Here is a 25,306-nt window from a genome sequence, read left to right as displayed (position 1 = left end):
CGCTCTCTTGTTCACCCCACACATCCAATCCATCACCAAAACCTGCCGGTCTCACCTCCACAACATCGCCAAGATCTGCCCTTTACTCTCCATCCAAACCGCTACCCTACTGGTTCAATCTCTCATCCTATCCCGACTGGATTACTGCATCAGCCTCCTCTCTGATCTCCCATGCTCCTGTTTCTCCCCACTTCAATCTATACTACACTCTGCTGCCCAGATCATCTCTGTGCAGAAATGCTCTGGGCATGTTACTCCCCTCCTCAAAAATCTCCAGTGGCTGCCTGTCAACCTACGAATCAAGCAAAAACTCCTCACTCTCGGTTTCAAGGCTCTCCATCACCTCGCCCCCTCTTACCTCACCTCCCTTCTCTCCTTCTAGAGCCCAGCCCACACCCTCCGCTCCTCTGCCGCTAACCTCCTCACTGTACCTCGTTCTCGCCGTCGACCCCTGGCCCACGTCCTTTCCCTGGCCTGGAATGCCCTCCCTCCACACATCCGCCAAGCTAGCTCTCTTCCTCCCTTCAAAACCCTACTGAGAGCTCACCTCCTCCAAGAGGCCTTCCCAGACTGAGCTCTTTTCCCTCTCCTCCTCCCCATCCCCTCCGCCCTACCTCCTTCCCCTCCCCACAGCACTTGTATATATATTTGTACAGATTTATTACTGTATTTTACTTGTACATATTTACTATTCTATTTATTTTGTTAATGATGTGCTCATAGATTTAATTCTATTTGTTCTGACAATTTTGACACCTGTCTACATGTTTTGTTTTGTTGTCTGTCTCCCCCTTCTAGACTGTGAGCCCGTTGTTGGGTAGGGACCGTCTCTATGTGTTGCCAACTTGTACTTCCCAAGCGCTTAGTACAGTGCTCTGCACACAGTAAGCACTCAATAAATACGACTGAATGAATGAATTAATGAATTAAGGCTGTTTCCCATGGAGCTCCGATAACGGCTGAGGTCCAACCCAAAAATGAGACAACCTCACTTCTCAGACATCAATCAACTGTATTTATTGAGCACCTGTGTGCAGAGCACTGTACTAAGCACTTGGGAGAGTACAGTACAAAAGAGTTGATAGATATGCTCCCTTAAAACTTCAAGTCTAGAGGGAGCTTCCAGACATTAGCCACAATATTAAAGTAAAACCAACAAATTATTTATGTCCCAAGATAAACCTAGGACTGGATGATTAATTACAAGATGTGGCATTTTGTGATTCAAAATTACTGTGAATGTATGTCATTCCTAATTAGCCCAAATTGAAATTAAAGAAAAATGAAGGCTATTGCCTTGGAAAGGCTTTGGAAAAATAAGGATTTCTCAGCTTGGTTTCTAAAAATACAAGTTTGAATCTATTCCAGAGTGTTGGTTATATTCTCACTACACAGACTCAAAGAGCTACTGCACTGTCTCCATTTCTGTAGCAGCCTTCAGCATTTTTATGAATGCTATTAAAGAGTGCAAGACCTCAGGGAAATGTAAATCTTTCACAAAAGCACATTTGTGCATGACCGAGCAGACGCTTCAATCATTTACTTCCTTCTGGAGAGGAAAAGCATGTAAAATGGAGCTGACAATGTATGGCACATTCAGCAATATGGCAGAAATTTTTTGTTATTTTAATCTCCAGTCATTCACTGAAGAGTATTTACTAAGCACCTACAGTGTGCAAAAAAAATGGTAATTGGTGCTTGGGAGACTACTATAAAATGAAAAGACACAGTCCCTAACATCAAAGAGCTTGTAATCTAATGGGGGGAGACATACACTGCATTTATATAGCAGGAGAAATAGAAATACAAGTGATAGTAGCAAGAAAATTAATGAATAAATAACAGGTTGCATAAACTGATATACAGTGCACATACATGCTGGGGGTTGGGGGGTGGAGAGCGTTGTTGGGATGAAATCAATCAATCAATCGCATTTATTGAGCACTTACTGTGTGCAGAGCACTGTACTAAGCGCTTGGGAAGTACAAGTTGGCAACATATAGAGACGGTCCCTACCCAACAGGAGAGGTCCAAGAGTGGTATAATTATTTGGAAAAATAGTCCCTAAAAGGAGGTGGTTTCAGGAAGACTTCAAAGATGGGAAGAGCTGTGGTCTGGCAGATTTGAAAAGGTATAAAGGAATAAAGATAATGAACAATGGGCTTAGAAATAAGACAAACCTGAAACTACAATCCATTTCAAATTTGAATTTTACAAAATTGCCTAATTTTACATTTTAGAAACCAATTCATAGGGTAAAACATTTGCTCTTATAAACTGCCCTTACTGCCATCTTCAACTTATTACATTCAACTGACTTCTTCCCAATCAGTCCTTTTCCTCTGACATCATTCTCAAGTCTATCGTATTTTAAAAAACCTCTTTCAATCCTTCCTTATTCTCCAGCTGTTACCAAATTTCCCAGTTATCTTTTGCCAAATGCCTTGAACAGGTCGGTTGCAACCACTGTCTTCTCTTCCTCTCCATCAACTCCCGGCTCTGCTACTTGTCTGCTGTGTGATCTTAGGCGAGTCACTTAACTGCTCTGTGCCTCAGTTTCCTCATCTGTAAAATGGAGATTGAGACTGTGAGCCCCACGTGGGATGGGGACTGTGTCCAACCCAATTTGTCTGTATCCACCCCAGAGCTTAGTACAGCACCTGGCACACAGTAAGCACTTAATAAATACCATAATTATCAGTATTATTACCGAGACCATGTTCACGAATGTTTCCAACAACTTTCTTCTAGCCAAGTGTGACTGGGCTCTATCAGTTCTGATCCTTCTTGACTTCTTGGCTGTCTACAACAACGTTGATCATATCTTTTTCCTAGACATGCTTTTTGATCTTGGTTTCACTGGCACTGTGTGTGCCTGATTCATCTTTTACCTTTCAAATCAGTCTTCATTCTCTTTTGGGGATTTCTTCCACCCCTCAACCCCTAACTCTATGTGTTCCACAAGGGTCGGTTCTGGGTTATGTAATCATTCTCATGGCTTCATCTTCCACCTTTACTCAGATGACTCCCAAATCCAAAGCACCACAGTAGGCACAAGCTAGTCAGGTTGGACACGGTCCATGTCCCACATAGGACTCACAGTGTTAATTCTCATTTTACAGGTGAGGTAATTGAGGCACATAGATGTTTAGTGACTTATTCAAGGTCACACAGTAGACAGGTGACAGAGCCAGAATTAAAACCCAGGTCCGGACTCCAGGCCATGCTGCTTCTCACTCCATATGTGCTCCATATACTTTGCATGACTTTTTAGTTCCTCCTTTCCCACTTCCTCTTTACAATACTGTAAATCCTGAGGCTAGCAGAGTAATCACATTTTTTTCCTAGGACTGATCACATTTTTTCCTAGGGCTGACATGGGATTTGAAAAGAGCTATGTTATAAAATCCTCTTCAAAATAACATATTTGCAATCCTCTCACTTTCCTTTAGATCAAACTTTCAAAACATGAACTGGAACTTTGGTGAGGGGGGAAGAATCAGAAAAGGGATGAAGGAGACTTGGAGATCAGAGCAGCAGGGTGCTCAACAGGTGTTCAGTGGTGGTGGTGAATATGAATTAGGAAACCAAGCCAATTCACCCCTCTGGCTCCTCCCCTGTTACTCAGTGCTTTCATATTCAAAAAAATTGCTGCCATGCTGAGAAGAAAAGAGGTCAAGAGCTATAAACAGCTGTTGGTGACTGAAGATGAACCTGCAAGATGAACATGGACTTGAATTGGTCGGAGAAGTTTTGTGGGAGGGGTGAAGGAAGCAACAAGGGAGGTCATAGAATTTTTAAAAATTGAGAACTGCTGAGTAGGAATAATACACAAAACAGCTCTAGATCAGAGTTTAGATTAGGTTAGAGAAGCAGTGTGGTTTAGTGGAAAGAGCCCAGGCTTAGGAGTCAGAGGTCATGGGTTCTAATTCCGCCTCTGCCACTTGTCAGCTGTGTGACTTTGGGCAAGTCACTTAACTTCTCTGGGCCTGAATTCCCTCATCTGTAAAATGGGGATTAAGACTGTGAGCCCCACATGGGACAACCTGATTACCTTGTATCTACCCCAGCACTTAGAACAGTGCTTGGCACATAGTAAGTGCTTAACAAAAACCATCATTATTATTATTAAAAAAGGAAGGAAGCATAATGATGAAAAATTCTCTATCCAACATTAATGCAACTTAAGTTTCTAAGTTTCTCTTTCTATAATACTCCCTTCAGTGATTCTCAAAGTGGCATTTCCAGTTAAAATCTTTCAGTTTGTGGCAACTCATCACCTTAGTGTTCATGTGTTTGTCAGCTTACTACAAGAGAAAAACAAAACTAGGCAAATAAGTATCACTGATTTTACTCTTTTACTGATTATATAGTTGCAATTTATGTTTGCCTATTTCCCCTATTAAACTAAGATCCTTGAGATCCAGGACTGAATCTTTTATTTTTATTATATGTCTCCAAGTACCTAATACAATGGTCTTAAAGTAAGCACTCAGAAAAAATATTGTTCATCCTCATCATCAGTATTCTGCCCTTCCAGCTTGTGTGTGAAAGCCCTTTCGTTTCACCACCCAGACCTTGCTGTCTTCCATTCTCTTCACATATGCCACCCAGCAGAGCTGAATTACTTGCTGTTGAGCATTGCTTCAACACCAATGAGCTATGTCTCAGGACCTTGTTGTTGGTAATCTTGTCCAGCCGTTTAAGGTGGTTAAGACTGCTCCAGAAGCTCGAGGACTCTTCTGAAGCAGGTCCAAGTCCCATAGCCATATAGTAAGGTGGACCCCCCACAACCATCTTGGTATGATGCTTGAAGCCCTGGGGTTGCCACCCTCTGTCCTGCAGTCAACTGAACACCATGCTGACCATTGGGATTCTGCTTCCTACCACTCTGTCTATCCATGAATCACCGGAGAGTATTGTCTAGATAGCAGCATTCAGTGACCTCTTGAAGTTCTGTATCTCCAATGAAAATTTTTCATTGTGAGTAGAGTTTCTCAGGAGTGGAATGGTACGGGGCTTCAGTTTTCTTCTTACGTAGGATCAATCCGCAGTGCTCTGCTGAATCTGCAACATGATCCATAATCATTTGCATCTCTTCATGTGTGCATGTGCCTCTAGAGCAGTTTCTAAACCTGTGCCTCAAGGACTTTTGAAGGTTCTTGTTCAACTGGAAGAGTTTCCCAGTGGGTCAGAAGTATATTCTGACTCTGGCTTCCAGATTCCTTGCTGCATCCTCGAGCATACCAGCATAGCCTAGGTTGAAGATGACTATTTCACTCTGATGGTTATTGGAAAGGGTCAAAGAGGGTTCGTTTAACACTGACTCCACCAACTACTCTGATGGTAGCCTAAGGATCTAGGTGAATTCCTTTGACAGTCAAAGACATCTAATTTCCAGAGCCCTGGTCTATTGATAGTATCAAATTCTTTGTAAGGTCAATAAACACCTGGCATCCTTGAACACATCCCTTCCAGAACACCTGTCTATTATTTTGAAGCACCCTGCATTCCAATCAATATCACCTTCCACAGTGGAATACCAATGAAGTGAGTAGTACAGCAATCCTGGGTATAGCCAGAAAATGAGTAGGGAGAGGTCAAGGAAACCCCTTTCTCCACCTGCTCTCAACCTTGCTTCTGCTCTAAAGGAGCTTATAGGGCATTAATGCCCATGGTCCACCAGAGAAATTTCCCCTCTCGACACACTCTCCTCCATTCCATTGTTCTTTACCCTGACATCCCTTCCTCAACCCATGAGGGCTTCGGACCTTTTGCTCTGCAAGATAGGCCAGGGTAGGTTTGGGTTTAGTCCCAGTGAGGAGTGCAGTGCCGACTCCACCCGCAACTTGGTAAATGATAATGATGATGGTATTTGTTAAGCGCTTACTAAATATCAAGCCCTGTTCTAAGTGCTGGAAATAATTATTATGGTACTTGTGAAATGCTCACTATGTGCCAAGAACTGTTCTAAGCACTGGGGTGGCAACAAGGTAATCAACTCGGACACAGTCGCTGTCACACATGGGGCTCATATTCTTAATTCCCATTTTACAGATGAGGGAACTGAGGCACAGAGAAGTGAAGTGACTTGCCCATGGTCGCACAGCAGACACATGGCAGAGCCAGGATTAGAACCCAGTTCCTTCTGACGCCCAGGCCCGGGCTCTATCCACTAGCCACACTGCTACTCCAGTTCTGAGGTCACCTGCCCCCTTCCAGGTACTGGGATGGCTTTCAGGCTTACAACACTACTCTCCGAGCTCAGGATCATTGAGGACCTTTGTACTGGTGATGGAAATGGCTCTAGCTGGCTCTCGGCCCCAGATTGAACCTTCTGACTACTGCTAATGTCACCGGGTCAGAGCGAGGATTGTCCAGCTGGGGGACCAGACCAAAAAGGTTGTGTGGAGCTGGGGGCCAAGGCCACATTGGCTTTGAGGCTTCTGGGGATCTGTCCACAAGACATTCCCCACAACTGGTTGACTGCAGACTCCTCTACTGACCTTTACATCTCCTCCTGGATGGAGATGGGGTCAGGAGGGATTTGCCCACAGAGCCAGGCCTTGGCTCCTACCTCTGCTTCACTCTGCTTCTACAAGGAATGGGTGATTTGGGTGACCCCAAAAACGAGGAAGGAAGGAAGGGGGCATGAAAGAAACCCAAGACCCAGAGACAGAGACTTCACTTACCTGCTCTTCACTTGGGTCGATGGGAAGAGGGCCAAGCTGCAGTCAGAATCGGGCCATCCACAGCCCAGGAGTGGATCACAGCCCTTGCCGCCATCCAGCATCATCAAAAATATTTATTGAGTGCCTACAATGCACCTAACACTGCATTAGGCCCTTAGGGATACGCAAAAAAAACTGAATTAAAAGACAGCCCTCGCCGACAAGGAGCTCATAATCTAGTGGGGAGAAGGAAGGAGAGGGGGAAGACACAAACATAGAAACAATTAAACATTATAGCAGCAACTTAAAATATGGTGCTCCAACAGACTGCTCAGAGGAGCACATTGATCTCACTCACCCCCACCCCATGACTCAATTCATCAACAGGGCAGGAGAGGGAAAAGCCCCCCACTTCACCCCACCTCCACAACTGTAGCCTGATCATAGCAGGAGTTAGAGAAGCTCTATCAGTTTTGGATTTGGGGTGGGGAAGAGGGAAGAAGTGGAAAGATGATGAAAATGAGGATACAAGAAAATCCCTACCACAACTCCAGGGATAGGTGCGGATGAGAAAGAGCCCGCTATCTTTGGATCTAGGGGGTGAGGGGCAGCAAGAGAAATCTCCCTTGGTATTGCTCCAGGGGATAAGGACTTGGGAGAGGAGAAGAGACCTGGATCTCCAAGGCACAGAGGTAGAACTCACTGCTCTGGAGATGCAGAGTCTGGATCTGTGCATACCAAAAGGAGGGGAGGGAGCCAATTGGAAATTATGCCATGATTCTGCAAAGTATGATTTCTTATTCATCTCATCTGGCCCTAAGGGGTGAGATGAGCTAGCTGTAGTATTCTGCCCTGCCCAAAAAGCTGACAGGTTAAATCAAATGACTTGCTTCCATCGTCCCAACTCTGTGTATCAGGCAATCCCTCCCACTAACATCTGAAGATGAAGCCCCTGCCTTCCTGACAGCTCCTACAAAGAATTTCAGTGAGTTACAACTAGTGAACCACAACTTTCAGTTAGCAAGCTGGCTGGGCAACTGCTATGGTCATCTCAGACAATGGTCTAAATCCACAGGTTCTTAAGCTAAGAGTAAATCAAAAATCAATGCTTAGAGTTGTTTTGGATTAGGTTAAAATTGCCCTGAGGACATAAACCGTGTCATCTTTATGGTTTGTAAATACACCTCTTTAGAGTCTTGTACAGTACAAAGCATCTTATACCAAGTGAAAGATTGAATTAGTTGCAAGATACTGAGTATCATCAGTATTTTATAGCCTTGGAAAGCAAGTTTCCTTAGCGGAGTCCCTTTGTGGTCAGAGACAAATTTGGAAAATACAGGCAGAGAACACAGAATCAGTTAAAGGCTGCCGTCAATCTAAGATGTTTCAAATTACATATAACACCACATGCAATGCTTCTAAATTTGCATTGTTCAGCCTTTTGTTACATTGGCTTCAACTTACAACACTAGCTCAATTAATGGCACAAACTCTGCAGAACTGGGAAATAGGGAAACAATTTTTAAAATTATAATAGGGCCGGGGGTTACCTTATCGCCAGGCTGAGTAAAGAGGGCCAATACATCCATTTCACTTACCGCGAAGTCGAAGTCAGTTACCCTATCACGGAACCTCGCTGCTTTGATATAAATACATTAATGAAGCTATATTATTCATCTATAATTTGACTGAGTACACAATTTGGGGGAATTTTGATAATATTAGGATATTCAAACAATTCAGGAACCAATCCCCCACTTACAACACAGTGCCTATGAGAAAATGTGTTCTAATTGACAACATTTTAAGACAGGGTCTTCAGAAATCAACTGTGTCACAAGTCCAAGGACTGCCTGTAACTTAATAGATATGTGAATCTAAGCTCTACCGCAGATGTATTATCTTAACTGATTTATAAAAGATGCTATCAAGAAAAGTATACAATATGAAATTTAAAACTTGCATTAAAAACGCACAAGTGATTTTAAAAAGTATATCTTATGAATCAACAGAAAAGTAAATGCTTTGAGACATTTTGCCATTATGACACAGCAATTATACACCTGTAATACAGGTGGCAATTTAGAAAAATCAGCACTGCTAGCATAAATCATTTATACTAATGTCTGGGTCTCCCCCTCTAGACTGTAAGGTAATTTGGGGCATGGAAAGTGTGCACCAACCCTGTTGTATTGTACTCTCCCAAACGCTTAGTACAGTGCTCTGCACACAGTAAGCACTGACATACCATTGATGATGATGACTGATGAAACCCTATGTAATCCAAAAAGTGAAATACAGGAATAAGAATAGATTTTAAAATGCAGACAACATGATAGGGACATGAGTGCTAAATTATCATTTTGAATTGCAGGAGCCAAAAGGGGGCAATGGGCTAATGTACCAGAAAACACCAGTTTGGGTCTTTTCAGCCCTGACTGGAAACTTTCCGGTCTTTTCAGAGAACTGGGATGATTAAGGCCGAGAGTCCAGTGTTTACTGTTATATCGTACTCTTCCAAGCACTTGTATAGTGCTTTGCACACTGTAAGCTCTCAATAAATATGACTGAATGAATGAAAAAACTGTAGAAGTAATTGCCTCCATCACCCCCATGGAGTGGGCACCTATGCATACATGAATGTTAACTTCCCCATTCTATCATAGCAGCTTTCTAAAACTGGATTAATTCCTCTAATTTTATATTCATTCTAACCACCTTAATTGACTTTTTATAAATGACGTTATTACTGAAATGAAACGCCATGAACAGTGATTACTAAGATAATGCCTTGTGAAGGATGTGTTCATTTGAAGTATGTTCCTGTAAGAAAGGGTGCCTGATTTTTTCCTAGGATATGGGAAAATATTTTAACTTTTAAAATAGGAAAATGAGCAATTTGGTGTTATCTTCAACATAGTCTGATGACTTGTTCAGTTTAAAGAACAAATTTACTTTGTGCTTAAATGTCCTGGACAAATCGAGGTATTTATTGAACACTTTGTGCAGAGAACTGTACTATGTGCTTGGGAGAGTACAATTACAACAGAATTGGTAGACACAATCTCAGCCCACAACGAACTTACAGTTAAGAGTCTTAAAGAAACAAAGGCCATATAGAGACTATGGAGTTATTCTTGCAGAAATACTTATATAAACAAATAGCCACGGTATGTGCTAGTCCAGGAATATACTTTTCACCATCTCAATTGCTAGACTGTCTCACAAGCCTGTAACCTTGCTATTAACTTCGACTCATCTCTCTCAATCAACCCACATAGTCACAGATTTCTGTCGGTTCTGCCTTTACAACATCGCTAGAAATCTACCCTTTCCTCTCCATCATAACTGCTATTTTGTTGATGATAATATAATAATAATAATAGCATTTGTTAAGCGCTTACTATGTGTGAAGCACTGTTCTAAGTGCTGGGGGTGGATACAAGATTATCAGGTTGTCCCACGTGGGGCTCACAGTCTTAATCCCCATTTTACAGGTGAGGTAACTGAGGCCCAAAGAAGTTAAGTGACTTGCCCAAAATCACACAGCTGACAAGTGGAGGAGCCAGGATTAGAACCCATGACCTCTGGCTCCCAAGCCTGTGCTCTTTGTCATATTCCGCCTTGACTACTACATCAACCTCAGAGCCAACCTCCCTGCCTCCTGTCTCTCCCCACTCCAGTCCTTATTCTGATCATTTTTCTTAAAAAAAAATTCAGTCCATATCTTCCCACTCCTCAAGAATCTCCAGAAACAGAAACACCTTACATCAGCTTTAAAGCACTCAATCAGTTCACACACAGCCCCATTGCAGTATAAAGTGCCTGTGTGCAAATCATTTTACTAAGCACCAAGAAAAAAAAAACCCACCAGAGTTAAGGTATTGTCCCTGGTCTCAAGGGGCTCGGGATCTAAGTGTGTGTGTGTGTGGGGGGGGGGGGGGGGGGGGGGCGGGGTTAGTGATGGAAACATAAGGTAAATTATTTGAGGGCAAGGATTATTAGAGAAGCAGCATGACCTAGTGGATAGAGCACAAGCCTAGGAGTCGAAAGACCTGGGTTCTCATCCCATTTGTCGGCTATGTGACCTTGGGCAAGTCACTTCACTGCGTGCCTCAGTTACCTCATCTGTAAAATGGGGGTTGAGAATGTGAGTCATACGTGGGTCAGGGACTGTGTCCAACCTGTTTAGCCCGTATCTAGCCCAACACTTAGTACAGTGCCTGGCACATAGTAAGCACTTAACAAATACTTTTAATAAAAGATTATGTCTTTCAATTCTATTGAATTCTTCCAAACACTAAGTATAATGTGCTGCACAAACTCAATAAATACTACAGTTTGCTACTGACTGATTTTACATTCACTGTACTATACAGCGCTCTGCATACAGTAGGCACTCCACACGTATTATTAAACTGAATTGATGTGCTGTTCTAACTAAACAGTAGTGAGAGCATTATCCTATAGGTGTCATTGGTCTTCTCTGGGCTGCTGCGAAACCAGGCATAAAGGCAAGACATAGGTGAAATTGCTAACCACCCTGCCCACCATATCCATCTGACCCCTCTAAACTTCTCCCCCTTCAGTCTTGCTGCTAGACTAATCTTTGTCATTTGGTCTATATAGTTTGACACCTTGAGCAAGTTAGTCATCAGTAGAACACAATCTAACTTTCACTTTGCTAGGATGGCTCTGTCATGGCATTTCCTGTTCCTGTCCAAGACTTGTCAATCAATCAATGGTATTTACTCAGCACTTACTATGTGCAGAGCACTTACTAAGCACTTGGGAATGCAATACAACAGAATTAATTGACATGTTCCCTTCACATAATGAGCTTACAGTTTGGACTGACTGATTGGCCAATGAGTTCTTGCTTAAATTCCAGCTCCAACATTGTAACAATAGCATTTATTGAGTGCCCATTTGGTGCAATGCCTTGTACTAGGTGCTTGGGGAGTGTTTGTCCCTTCTCACACTCCATTCCCAGCCTCTCCACCCCTCCCCACTGACCTGCCATTACTGAAAGACTACAAAGCATATGTTCAGAAGATCATGATGAAATGGATTAGGCACAATGCTTCATTGCTCAGAGACTTGTTAAATTAAGCTTCCCAGCTCACTGGGAGCCAAACACTGGGAGCTGTGCCTTGATGCGACCATTCAAATTGCTAGCCTCACAAAATTAGCTGTTGCTCATCAACAGAGCTACAAATCAACAGGGATACGTCTTCCAGCATGTGTATGGGATTGTACACTGAAAATATCTGTACACTGAAATTCCAGTGAACTCCCTGAGCAGTGAGCCAGAATCACAGCAGAGATAACTCTAGGAGTTTCCCGGTTTATTTCCCTCCAGAACATGTCCCAGTAAGTCCTCCAGTGAGTTTCATCTGTTGTACCGTACTCTCCCAAGCACTTAGTACAGTGCTCTGCACACTATAAGGCTCAATGAATACCACGGCTTGCTTGCTTCTGTCATACCTCACTGATTTCCTACTACAACCCAGCTTGCACACTTCACTCTAATGCCAACCTACTCACTGAACCTCTAGCTCATCTATCTTGCCACAGACCCGTTGTCAATGTCCTCCTTCTAGCCTGGAACTCCCTCCCTCTTCACATATAATAGACCACCACTCTTCCCACCTTCACAGCCTTATTAAAATCCCATCTCTTGCAAGAGGCCTTCCCCGACTAAGCCTTCATTTCCCCTACTCCCTCTCCCTTCTGCTTTGCCTATGAACTTGGATCTGTTCCCTTTAAGCACTTGATACTCACCCCACCCTCAGTCCCATAAAATTTATGTACATATCTGTAATTCATTTTAATGTCTGTCTCCCCCTCTAGATTGTAAACTCCTTATAGGCAGGGAACATGTCTATCACCTCTACTGTACTGTGTACTCTGCACACAGTAAGGGCTCAATAAATACCATCGATTGATTACTTAAAGATACCCTGCACAGTACACATACGAGTGTGTGAGGCTTTCTTATGCAATAAGAAAATGCATTTATTAAGTGATGCAATATAAAAAGCCCCCCTCTAGACTGTAAATTTGTTGTGGGCAGAGAACGTGTCTGTTTATTGTTATATTTTACTCTACCAAGCGCTTAGTACAGTGCTCTGCACACAGTAAGTGCTCAATAAATGTGATTGAATGAATTAATTGACATATTGTCTCTGGCCCACAAGAGGCTCACAATCCAAGGGGGGCAAGGGCTGGTGGGGGTGGAGAACAGATACATAGGAAAAAAATGACAGGTTCAATTCAACAATTCAGAAAAAAGAATGAAATAATGGTTCATTCTTAATTCTTAACCTCTCAAGTCCAGACATCCTCATTTAGATTTCCACAGCCTCCAAAGCAGTACAAATGCAATTCAGTCTTCCCTCCACTGTGTTGGAGGGATGACATGAGCGGCTAAACCCCTCAAACCACTGCCACATGGGTCACGGGCCAGATGGAGTGGGAAATTCAGGCCACACAGAATGGGGCTCTGGGCTCTCTCTGTTCCTGTGGAGGGCTGGTCTCATCCTTCTCAGTGGCCAGTGGGATATGACTCTGGCTGGCACTAAACAACCATGACACTGCTGCAGATTACAGATGGAACCACCCTCATAACAAAGAGGGAATCTTGTACAGATGGTGAGAATGCTACACTTTCTGAAGATGCCTTCAACCACTGCGGGGGAGTCCTTTCAAAGCATAGAAAACAAGTCAACTGTGAAGGCATGAGCTTAACTCCAATTTTTGAGGAAGCCACTTTTACCGTCAGTCATAAAAAATGGTAAAGCATCAAGATATCATGATATGCCAGTAGAAAGCTATAAGGAGGAGGGAACCTAATCATCGGACATTTGTATAAGCTTTTCCTCAATTTGTGGAACACTGAGGAATTGCCTCAGGACTCCATAAAATGCTATCAAGATCACCACCTTGAAGACTAAACTACCACTTTACATGACGATCATCAAGATTCCAGCCTGAATCCTTCTGGATAGGCTGCTGAAGAATGGTGTAAGCCACACAACCTGAAGCTCAAGTAGCCTCAAACCAAAATGCAGCACACCAGACATGATCCTTGCAGAAGGACAGATACAGGGAAATGTAGGGCCACTATACACTCAGTTCTAACATAAAAAAGCTTTTCCAATGTGCTCTTCCAATGTGCAATGTTCATTTGATAAGCCTGTTGGAATACAGCATGACAGTGTCTGAAGTGATGACATGTGCATATGCATGTGCTCAGTGTTGGACATGGGTACTTTAAAATGAGTTTTTCTTACGGTAGGATTTTACAAAATGTAACCCCACATTATAGAAGAAGGGAAGCAGTGTGCCCATGGATAGAGAATGGGACTAGGAGCTAGGAGACCTGGGTTCTTGTCCCAGCTCAGCCCCCGAGTGTGTCCTTAGCAAGTTCCTTAACTTCTCAGTGCCTCAGTTTCCTCATCTATAAAATGGGCATTAAAATATCTGTTCTCCCTCCCTCATGGAATGGGAACCCCATATGGGACAGGGTCTCTGTCAGAGCTGATTATCTTCTACCTACCCCAGAATGAAACCTAGTACTTGCCACATAGTAAGCGCTTACTAAATACCACCATCATCAACTGGGTGTACTGTTTTGTAGACCTTTCAAAAGAGACCAGGGTTCTGGCAACCGCAATGCGAAGTGGGCTGCTCTGAAAAATTCATCAAAATCTTAGGCTACTATATGCCAGTAAGGTTGGTCAAGTCAGAGCAGAAGGTACCGTGGATGACTTTATCCTCACCATTACGCAGGACTCTCTGTGGCAGGTCCAAGCCTGTTTAACTTCATTTATGTCGCCATGCTTGAGGATCCAGTGAGAGACTTGGAAACTGGAAAAAGAATGTGCTTCCAATTCACCATAAAATCTCCCAGCTGGACAAGCTACCAGCATGATCTCTGAGACTTTCGCTGGTAACTGATTTTGAAGCTCATACACAAGACTATAAGCAGATGGTTCCTCTCTGCTCTCCTCCTACACCACATCTTGCACTCTTTGCTTCTCCTAAACTAGCTTCCTACTTCTCAATGCTACTGTGTATTCCTTCCCACTGCATGGAACAGCCCCAACCACTCCCACCCTTCAAATCCCCCAAGTCACATCCCTTCCCACTTACCAAGCCCTCTTGAAAAAGCCATTCTTCAACTAATCCCCATCTCTCTAGTCACTTTATCCTTTCAGCCACCTTTAATAATAATAATGATAATTATTATTATTAGTGTATTTGTTAAGCACTTACTATGTGCAAGACACTGTTCAAAGCCTTGGGGTGGATACAAGCAAATCAGGTAGGACACAGTCCCTGTCGCACATAGGGCTCACAATCTCAATCCCCATTTTACAGATGAGGTAACAGACACAGAGAAGTGAAGTGACTTGCTCAAAGTCACACGACAAGTGGCAGAGTCTAGATTAGAACCCATGACCTTCTGACTCCCAGGCCCGTACTCTATCCATGTCATGTGTATATCTGTGTCTTAATTAATAATAATTATGGCATTTGTTAAACATTTACTATGTGCCAAGCACTATACTAAGTGCTGGGTTAGCTGCAGGATAATCAGGTTGGACACAGTCTTTGTTCCATATCAGGTTTATACACAGCCTAGGTAGAAGGAAGAACAGATTTTGAATCCCCATTTTACAGATGAGGAAACTGAGGCACAGAGAAGTTAAGTGATTTGCCCGAGGTCACACAGCAGGCAAGTGGCAGAGCCAGAATTAGAACACAGGTCCTCTGACTCCCAGTGCTGTGTTCTTTCCACCAGGCCTTGCTGCTTCCGCTTATCAATTTTCTTCGTTGATTTTCACCAGTTGTAGCTACGTTTTTCCTTTTGTTCCCATTGCATGTCCATGGTACGTGTCTGCTGGTCTCCCCTGTTAGATGGAAAGCCCTGCTAGGCCACAGACTGGGTCTTCTACTTCTATTATATGCTCCCAGGGGTCTAGTGCAGTGCTCTGCACACAGTAGGTGCTCAAATATTGATGATGAATAGGAACTGCTTTGCAGAATCAGCTGAGTACTGTGGATTGATAGTAGGCCTGAAGAAAATTAAAGTTTTATAACAGTTACATTCAGAAAGCCCTATATACAACCAAAGATTTTCCCTGGCAACAGAGAAGATTCAACAATGTCACTGAATTCTGTTACCAAGGCATATGCAAAGTCAAGATAGACCAAGAAATAAAAACCGAATTAAGGAGACTAGGATGGCCTTAGGAGAGTATGACAACACTAGGAAAGCAAACAATACCAAATTTAAAATTTTAAAAGTTGAAGGGGCATTATCTTTCCACTGAAGGCACATCCTGCATCTATAGCAACTTCATCAGCCTCACCTACAAATCACACTCAGCAACAAATAGCTGGGCAAGTTTACCAATAATGAGACCCTGGAACTCAATCATCTCACCAGAACTGTCTCCCTTCTCAATTGCAAACACCTTGAGGACAGGGATCATGTCAATTCGATCGTCTCTCAAGCTCATAATTCAGTGTTTGGCCTGCAATACGCACTCAAATATTATTCGATCAATGGCATTTATTGAGTGCTTACTGTTTGCAGAGCACTGTACTAAGTGCTTGGGAAAGTACAACACAACAGAGTTGGCAGATACAATCCCTCCCCACAAGGACCGGACGGTCTAGATAGATTGATTTATTGAAGCAATCTGCACAATAGCACAGTTTTACTGTGCAGGACTTGTGAGGAGAACAGACGATAGCTGCTAAAATATGATGAACTGAAAAGGAGGCAACTGTTCTCCCTCCAACTTAGACTGTGAACCCCATGTAGGTCAGTGACTGTATCCAACCCAATTATCTTGCAGATACCCCACTGTTTAGTGTAGTATTTAGTGCTTCATGCTAAGATTATTTTTATTAATGGGGAAGACAAAACAATTTAAAGACACAGTGAATTACGGTTTCAAGTGATGTGATATAGCTGTTGGAAGAACAGTTAAGTCTAAAGACTAACCTGAAAGGCAGCAGTAGGATTTCAAGAGGCATTTTTGAAGACAAGAAAACAGATCCTACAACTGGTCGATAGGACACCATGCCTCGGAACTCACTTCACATGCAAGTGATATGGAATGGATTGTCAGGCATACGCAAGGCTCTCCAGGTCACAAAAGCATACATGGTGGATAGGAGATCATTTAAGGCATCATCTTTCAAAGGCAGGGAATGTGTTTACCAAGTCTGTTATACTGTACTCTCCCAAGTGCTCAGTAGACACAGTAAGCGGTCAGTAAATACGACCATTTGACAAGGACCGCTTGGTATACATGGTTATGTACATACATCTCTCCCAGAAGCTGCTTTTGTATGGCCAAACTGGGCATGTGCAAGCCTTTATATACATGCATATTCATACACATAGACTATTATCACTCAGGAGGCAAAAAAGAGAAAGAATTCCAGTAAAATGGAGATTCAGCAGTCCAGACAGTGGCAGCCCCCTGAGCTCCAGATTCCCTCCTGTCACCTACTTTGGATAACTGAAAACTTTCCCGTTGGAGGAAGGTATAAGAGATACTATCTACAAGCTGACAAGCAACCCCTGGACAGCAGTTAGGGGCACGGCACACTGCCATTGTATCCTTTTTATCGTTGTCTCTCTCCCTCTAGACTGTGAGCTCATTGTGGACAGGGAATGTGTCTACCAATGCTTTTATATTGTACTCTCCCAAGCACTTAGTACGGTGCTCTGCACACAGTATGTGCTCAATAAATATGATTGATTGATCCTTAGCAATAAGCCTACCTGCAGCAAATAAATTTGCTAGTAGGAAACAGAAGACAAATGTTCCAAGAGGGCAGAGACCCAATTCCTCTTTCTCTGTCTTTACTGGACTCAAATGCTTGCTTTCTCTAGATACGCTCCTAGGCTCTAAATAAATTAGTAGAACCGAGTAGCTGCAGGCTCACTGTGCCCTGTAACAGCAAAGAAAAAAGGGACACAGAGAGGGAAAAAATGCAAGGGAAAGTAAGCTAGGAAAGGGGAGGAAGCGAAGCGGGGGTCAAACAGGGAATGAAGAAAATTTTGCTACTCCATCTAGGTTCAGATAAAATTGTGAGCCTATGACTAATTATTTTCTTTTACAGAACACCAGAGGTCATTAATGTTAAAACATGGATTCATTAGTTTACCCACCTTTCCCAAAAAAGGATGAAGGTATTTCATTAAAAGAATAAAAATATATGTCAAAAAGCATATGCAGAAATTTCACTGGAGGGTCAACTAAAATGAGCTTTGTGCAACCACCATATTGGTGGATAGTTCATTCTTCCTTCTACTCATTGTAATTTCCCTAACCTACCCCTGGAGAAAACAACAGCAAACAATTTCTTCAGATGCTGCTGTTTTGGGTTAATATATTATGTACCCCTAAAGCGGCATGGCTCAGTGAAAAGCACATGGGTGTAGGAGCCAGGGGACCTGAGTGCTAATCGTGGATCAGCCAACTGCCTGCTGTATGATCTTGGGCAAGTCACTTAACTCTCTGGGTTTCAGCTTCCTCATCTGTAAAATGGGATAAGATACTTGTTGTCCCTCCCCTTTGGGCAGTGAGCCCCATGTGGGACATGGGCTGTACGAGACTTATAATCCTGTATCTACCTCAGGACTTAGTACAGTGCTTGGCACATAGAAAGGGCACTTAAATGTACCATTATTAATAGTAGTAGTACTGATGGTAGTAGCAAAAGTCCACATAAGAAAGCAACTCAATATTTCTCTGTGGCTGGGGAGGTAGCAACATCTTCTTTCAGTATTCTTGGAAGGTCTCTGCAGCCCTATGTTGGAAGACACTGCTCAGTCCTTTAGGCAAGAGCCTAAAAACAGTGCCCTACTGTTCCCACAGATGTATGTGTGGAAATGAGTGCCTTTATGCCCCTCCCACACTCACACACAGATGAAATCTCACCATCAATAGCTCCATCTCTGCATAAAAAATGTCAGCTATGTATGAATTTATTTGGGACCCTAGTCTCCTCCATTCTATCGCCTTCCTCCCCGCCACCCTCCAACGCCCAAGAGTTTTTTAAAAAAATGCCAACTGAACCCAGATTTTGAAGAGCTCCTATGCAAACAATTCCCATCTCCTGATTTCTAAGTCTAATTCTAAGCCTCCCAGTACACCCCTCGCCGATCAATGGCGGCAAACCCTTTTAGGATTTCAAAAGATTGGGGCAGCCTGCTCGGCAAGCTTGAGCCAGGGTGAGTTTTAGCCACAGACAACTGTCGGACGGGGCCCGGGATGAGAGGATGCTACATCCATTCTGGAGTGGGTGGGTGGTGGAAGGGAAAAAGAAAAGAGAAACCACCCCCCAAAACGGGTGTCTATCTCTGCAGCCACCAGGAACAACGAGGGCATCTCAGGGCACCCAGCAAGGTCACTAGAGAAGCTTGGGGGGCGGGGGGGGAGAAGGAACTTTACATAATCGTCCATTCAACTGCCCCCACAATGAGTTGCAAGAGAATCCATCAAACCCGAAGGCAAAAGGTGGCATGGGCTCCCGGGTTTCCCCTCTCTTGGCGACTGCGCTTCGCTGCCCCCTCCGAAGCTGGTCCAGAGGGAGGGGGCTGCAAGGACGGGTGGGAATGGGGGTCGGGAGGAGGAGGAAGGCGGGAAGTGTTAACTGAAATGGGACCAGAAGCCCGGATCCTGCCAAGCCGCTGATGGGGGCGGCGAGCAGCAGCGGCGGAGGGAGGGAGGGAAGGAGGGAGAGCCCACCGCCTGCGGCGCACTGCAGAGCTGCCCTCCGTCGTGCGGGCGCCGATGCGGCCTCGGGGGGAGAGCGAGGCCCCGTCCCAGCCCTCGCGGCCCCCCCGAGGGGAGCCGGGGCTCCTCGCACGGGTCCTCTCCAGCCGGTTTCCCGGGATCCGGAGGGGAGGACAAATGGGAGAGGAAGCACGCGGAGGAGGGAAGGGGGGGGGGGGGGTGTCCTCGATCCGGGGTCACTTCTTCTCTTCTCCCGTCTTTCCGCGACAGCTGCAGCCCCCTCCATCATCAATCGTATTTACTGAGCGCTTACTATGTGCAGTGCACTGTACTAAGCGCTTAGGCTCCTTCCCAATGCCCCCCGTACCCCCTTACCTGAGTGGCTTTGTGGAACTGCTTCTTCAGCCCGGCCACAGACATAGCGGGGGAAGATGCTGACGGGGGTCGCACCGAAGGGCGATGAGCGGGAGATTGGAAGGGCTGCCGGCGGACCCACCCCACCGGCTGCTGGCAGAAGCGCTCTCCGCGTCCCGTAGCCACGGGACAGGTTATTAGGGAGCTGGGCTCGGGGCGGAGAGACCCTCTGACGCCACGGGAAGGGAATCCAGCCTCTTAAAGGGAAAGCGGAGCCACCAAGGAACTAGTGCCGTGATGCCCACGGTGCCTACCTGGGCCCCCTGCAATCTCTCTCAATCTCGCTTTCTCTATCTCTCTCTCACACATTCGCCCCAGTCAGTCTATGTTCCGAGCGAATCGGTCACAAGCACTGAGGTTTGGAAGCGGTACGGGCAATCTCTGATAAAAAATTCTTCAAGTCATTACAGCCCAGGCCCCCCAGAGAGCTGAGGCCCTCCGTGATCCCATTTGTTTTCTCTCCCCCCAGCCCAAATGCTCTCATGACTCTGTTTTCAACGTGCATCCAGGAAACCAAGATTTTCAGTTCATTAGGTGTTACAGAAAGGTCGTTCGACCATCGCGTTCTAGACTCTGTTTTCAACGTGCGTCCAGAAAACCAAGATTTTCAGTTCATTAGGTGTAACAGAAAGGTCGTTCGACCATCACGCTCTAGACTGTGTTTTCAACGTGCATCCAGAAAACCAAGATTTTCAGTTCATTAGGTGTAACAGAAAGGTCGTTCGACCATCGCGCTCTAGACTGTGTTTTCAACGTGCGTCCAGAAAACCAAGATTTTCAGTTCATTAGGTGTAACAGAAAGGTCGTTCGACCATCGCGCTCTAGACTCTGTTTTCAACGTGCATCCAGAAAGCCAAGATTTTCAGTTCATTAGGTGTAACAGAAAGGTCGTTCGACCATCGCGTTCTAGACTCTGTTTTCAACAGTGCGTCCAGAAAACCAAGATTTTCAGTTCATTAGGTGTAACAGAAAGGTCGTTCGACCATCGCGTTCTAGACTCTGTTTTCAACGTGCGTCCAGAAAACCAAGATTTTCAGTTCATTAGGTGTAACAGAAAGGTCGTTCGACCATCGCGCTCTAGACTCTGTTTTCAACGTGCATCCAGAAAGCCAAGATTTTCAGTTCATTAGGTGTAACAGAAAGGTCGTTCGACCATCGCGTTCTAGACTCTGTTTTCAACGTGCATCCAGAAAACCAAGATTTTCAGTTCATTAGGTGTTACAGAAAGGTCGTTCGACCATCGCGCTCTAGACTGTGTTTTCAACGTGCATCCAGAAAACCAAGATTTTCAGTTCATTAGGTGTAACAGAAAGGTCGTTCGACCATCGCGTTCTAGACTCTGTTTGTTTTCAACGTGCATCCAGGAAACCAAGATTTTCAGTTCATTAGGTGTAACAGAAAGGTCATTCGACCATCGCGTTCTAGACTCTGTTTTCAACGTGCATCCAGAAAACCAAGATTTTCAGTTCATTAGGTGTAACAGAAAGGTCGTTCGACCATCGCGTTCTAGACTGTGTTTTCAACGTGCATCCAGAAAACCAAGATTTTCAGTTCATTAGGTGTAACAGAAAGGTCGTTCGACCATCGCGTTCTAGACTCTGTTTTCAACGTGCATCCAGAAAACCAAGATTTTCAGTTCATTAGGTGTAACAGGTCGTTCGACCATCGCGTTCTAGACTCCCTCTGAGCTTCATCAATTCATCTAGCAAAGATAATCCCCTGCCTCTTTTAGTTGCCGACTTGTACTTCCCAAGCGCTTAGTACAGTGTTCTGCACACAGTAAGCACTCAATAAACACGATTGACTGATTGATTGATTGACTGATTTTAGTAGCTAGCCCATGTCTGATCAACCAGTAGTAAAGATAACCTTAAACTCTTTCTGGTCTGACAGCAACATCATTTGTCTTTTACCAGAAAACTTTTTTTTTTTATCTCTGTGGACTTAATATCCATAGACTAACCTTATCTATTTATGTAGCTGCCCTTCATTTTGATACTAAAATGGTGAAATGCTATCCACACGTATAACTGTATGTGAAAAGACTGATGCAGATTGAACAGCTATTGCTCACTGAACATAAGCAAATCAATTAATGGTATTTATTGAGCACTCAATATTCACCCCACCCTCAGCCCCACAGCACTAATGAACATATCCATAATTCATTTTAATATGCCTCCCCCTCTAGACTGTATGCTCCTTGTGGGTAGAGAATATGTCTATGGACTCTGTTGTACTCTCCCAGACACTTCATACAATGCTCTGCACACAGTAAGTGTTCAATAAATACTACTAATTGACCATCTATTCCACATTCCACTTACACAGATTGATCGATCGATCGTATTTATTGAAAACTTTGTGCTAAGCACTCTACTAGGTACTTGAGACAGTACAGTACAGTTGGTGGACGTGATCCCTGACATCAAGAAGCTTAAAATCTAGTAGGGAGGCACATATTACAATAAATTAGAGGTAAGGAAGCCACTGAGTATAGGGTTATTTTCATAAGTGGTATGGGGAATGAGTACCTAAGTGTGTAGGAATGGAACTAAGTGTGTGGGTGAGGCAGAATGGAGAAGAAATAGGGTGGGGAATGAGAACTTAGTCAGGGAAGGCTTCCTGGAGGAGTTATGATTTTAGTAGGCCCTTGAAGATGGGGTGAGTAGAGTACTAGTCTGTTGAATATGTAGTGGGAGGGAGTTTCAGGCAGGAGAGAAGGTACAAGCAAAGGTGAGGTTAGAGTGTGGGCCAGTGAGTAGTTGGGATTAGAGAGGTAAATGTTGATAATTTGCAATCTGTTCTCAAAACTGGCTCTCAACATCCCAAATTTTGTAAAGCCTCAATTCAAGGAGAAAGACCCTCAAATGATTGCTACCTACTAGACAAGTCGGCAGAGTGCAGCGTTCACCCAACACTTCTTCTTGAAGCAACTGAAGTTTGGAGCCCTACTTTCACAAATGTACCAGAGAAGTAATTCCTCTCTACCTTTCTAGCCCAGCCTTTCCCATTGCTGCATGTTCCATGGCCTCTTTTCCAAACCCTCTTTCAGTAAGTGCTCATTAAATACCACTGATGGATTGATTGATTGAATTGTTATTTCTATACACACGAGCATTGAAATCTTCTATAATGATCAGCTTGACAGACTTTGAAGCTGCTATAATAACCCTGTGTGGGACAGAAACAATACCTGATTTTCTTGTATTTACCTCAGAGTTTAGCACAGTGTTTGAAAAAGCACACAGTATACACTTGATAAATATCAGAACTAGCTTACAAAAATTTTCTTTCTCCTTGTTATCCATGGTTGTGGGGCTTACGTGCTATTGTAGCAACAAAGCACTTTTGATTTAGAGAAAGGTATAGAGTCATTTGTTGGTCAATTATACCCCTCGGCAGATTTTGGAGGCTGGAGACTGAGGATTGTCTCTAACAAATCATAGCCCCACAAATCCTATTCCTCATCTAAAACTGAGGAAAATACATCTATTCTACTAAATAGAAGAGTGATATAGTAAGAATTAATTAATGCCTTGAAATAATTTTGGAAGTAGTATTGACTCCTTATTTTGCTGCACTTCCCAAGTATCAAACTGTTTTGGATGGTGATAGGAACTTCATCTCGGATGAGCTCTGTGAAGTTATTGAAAGACAACACAAAACTCCAATGATTTGATTAGGGGGTCTTTGTTTATGCTTATAAGAAAACATGTCCTGGGAGCCAAACCCGGCCTATAAGGGACAGAAAATCATATTTACCTATGACAATAAACTGAGACATATTATTACTTCCTTGAGTAACATAGGAGTTCAAATCTGGGTCCCCTTCTGTTCTCCATATATATCTAGTCCTTTGGAGAACTGATTCGCTCCCATGACTTCAACTACCATCTCTATGTAGATAATTCCCAAATCTATATCTCCAGCCCTAATCTCTCTCCTTCTCTGTAGTCTTGGATTTCCTCCTGCCTTCAGGACATCTCTAATCAGATGTCCCACTGACACCTCAAACTTCACATCTCCAAAAACAGAATTCCTCATCTCCCCACCCAAGCCTTGTCCTCCCCATGACTTTGCCATCACTGTAGACAACATCACCTTCCTCCGTATCTCATATCTCACTATCCTCGACTCATCACTCTCATTCAATCCTCGTATTCAATCTGTCACCAAATGCAGTTGGTTCTACATTCAAAATATCTCTAGAATCTGCTTCTTCTTCTCTATCCAAACTGCTACCGCACTGATCCAAAGACTTATAATATCCCACCTTGACTCCTGTATCAACCTCCTCGCTAATCTCCCTATATCCAGTCTCTCCTCTCTCCAGTTCATACTTCATTCTACTGCTGAAATCATTTTTCTAAAATCCTGTTCTGCATATATCTCTTCACTCCTCAAAAACCACCAATGGTTGCCCATCCATCTGCACACCAAAAACCCTTGACCATTGGTTTTAAGACACTCAATCAGCTCTTCCCCTTCTCTTCATTCTTCTCCCACTACAACCCAGCGCATTCACTTCACTCCTCTAACACCAACCTACTTATTGTGTCTCCATCTCATCTCTCTTGCTGGCAACCACTTGCTAATGTCCTCCCTTTCCCTTCATATCTGACAGACCACCACTCTCCCCATCTTCAAAGACCTAATAAAATCAACTCCTCCAAGAAGCTTTCTCTGACAAATCTATCATTTCTCCCCAAACCCACACTCCTTTCTGGGGTCTGTACCTCTTAGGAAATGCTTAGTACAGTACCTGGCACATAGTAAGCACTTAACAAATGCCACAGTTATTATTATTTTGATATTCACCCAACTGCCAGCCCCACAGCACAACTTCTTCTGTCTGTAATTGATTTTAATGTCTGTCTCCCCTACTAGATTGTAAGCTCCTTGAGGGTAGGGGTTGTGTATGCCAGGTCTATGGTACTGTACTCTCCCAAGCCCTTAGTACGTTGTTCTGCACCCAGTAAGCATTCAATAAAATACATTGGTGGGTCAATTGTTTGGTTGTTCAGTGGTTATAGAGCCAAAAAATAGATGTGTAACAGCAATAGAGAACTAATATGGAGTGGAAAAATTGTCACTGGAAGTGGATTTTTTTACTTCTATCTATTGTATCTATTCTATCGATCCATATTTGCCACTGTAGTCCTTGCATGACTTTTTTCTATGTCTCCACAGCCTTTGCAAGACTGTTTCTTCCAATACAATTTAAGGGAAGTTAGGCAACTGCCTGTGCCTCAATTTTCTCACCTGTAAAATGAGGCTATTAATATTATTCCACCCCTCAAGACATAATCATCATAAAGTGCAGAGCTAGCTGAATGTAAGGGCTATGGATAATGCTTTGCATCATAATGTTTGATAGTCAACTCCCCTATTGCCCACTGCCCTTCTTTGGAAAGCACTGTTAGCCTGTGGTTGAATCTCATACTACAG

The 25,306-nt window shown here is 43.7% G+C and overlaps 1 protein-coding gene across 3 annotated transcripts in view; it reads right to left on the bottom strand.

Annotated features, from left to right (window-relative positions):
* Window positions 1-19,994, bottom strand: part of SH3GL2 (SH3 domain containing GRB2 like 2, endophilin A1) — a 150,252-nt gene extending 130,258 nt beyond the window's left edge. Inside the window, exons 1-2 of one of the 3 annotated variants that reach the window (XM_038769902.1) lie at window positions 19,817-19,994; window positions 6,693-6,845 (exon numbers count right to left, since the gene is read on the bottom strand). Coding sequence is in view for 1 of the 3 variants with exons in the window: in XM_038769903.1 (XP_038625831.1) it covers window positions 19,817-19,861 (45 nt within the window). In the remaining 2 variants the exon portion in view is untranslated. The remainder of the gene's footprint in view (window positions 1-6,692; window positions 6,846-19,816) is intronic. The other 2 variants (XM_038769903.1, XM_038769901.1) reach the window with 2 other exon arrangements.
* Between the last annotated feature and the right edge of the window lie 5,312 nt (window positions 19,995-25,306).

This window comes from Tachyglossus aculeatus, chromosome X4 (assembly GCF_015852505.1).
Source record: "Tachyglossus aculeatus isolate mTacAcu1 chromosome X4, mTacAcu1.pri, whole genome shotgun sequence".
Lineage (NCBI taxonomy): Eukaryota > Metazoa > Chordata > Mammalia > Monotremata > Tachyglossidae > Tachyglossus > Tachyglossus aculeatus.
This window is presented reverse-complemented; position numbering and strand designations above follow the sequence as displayed.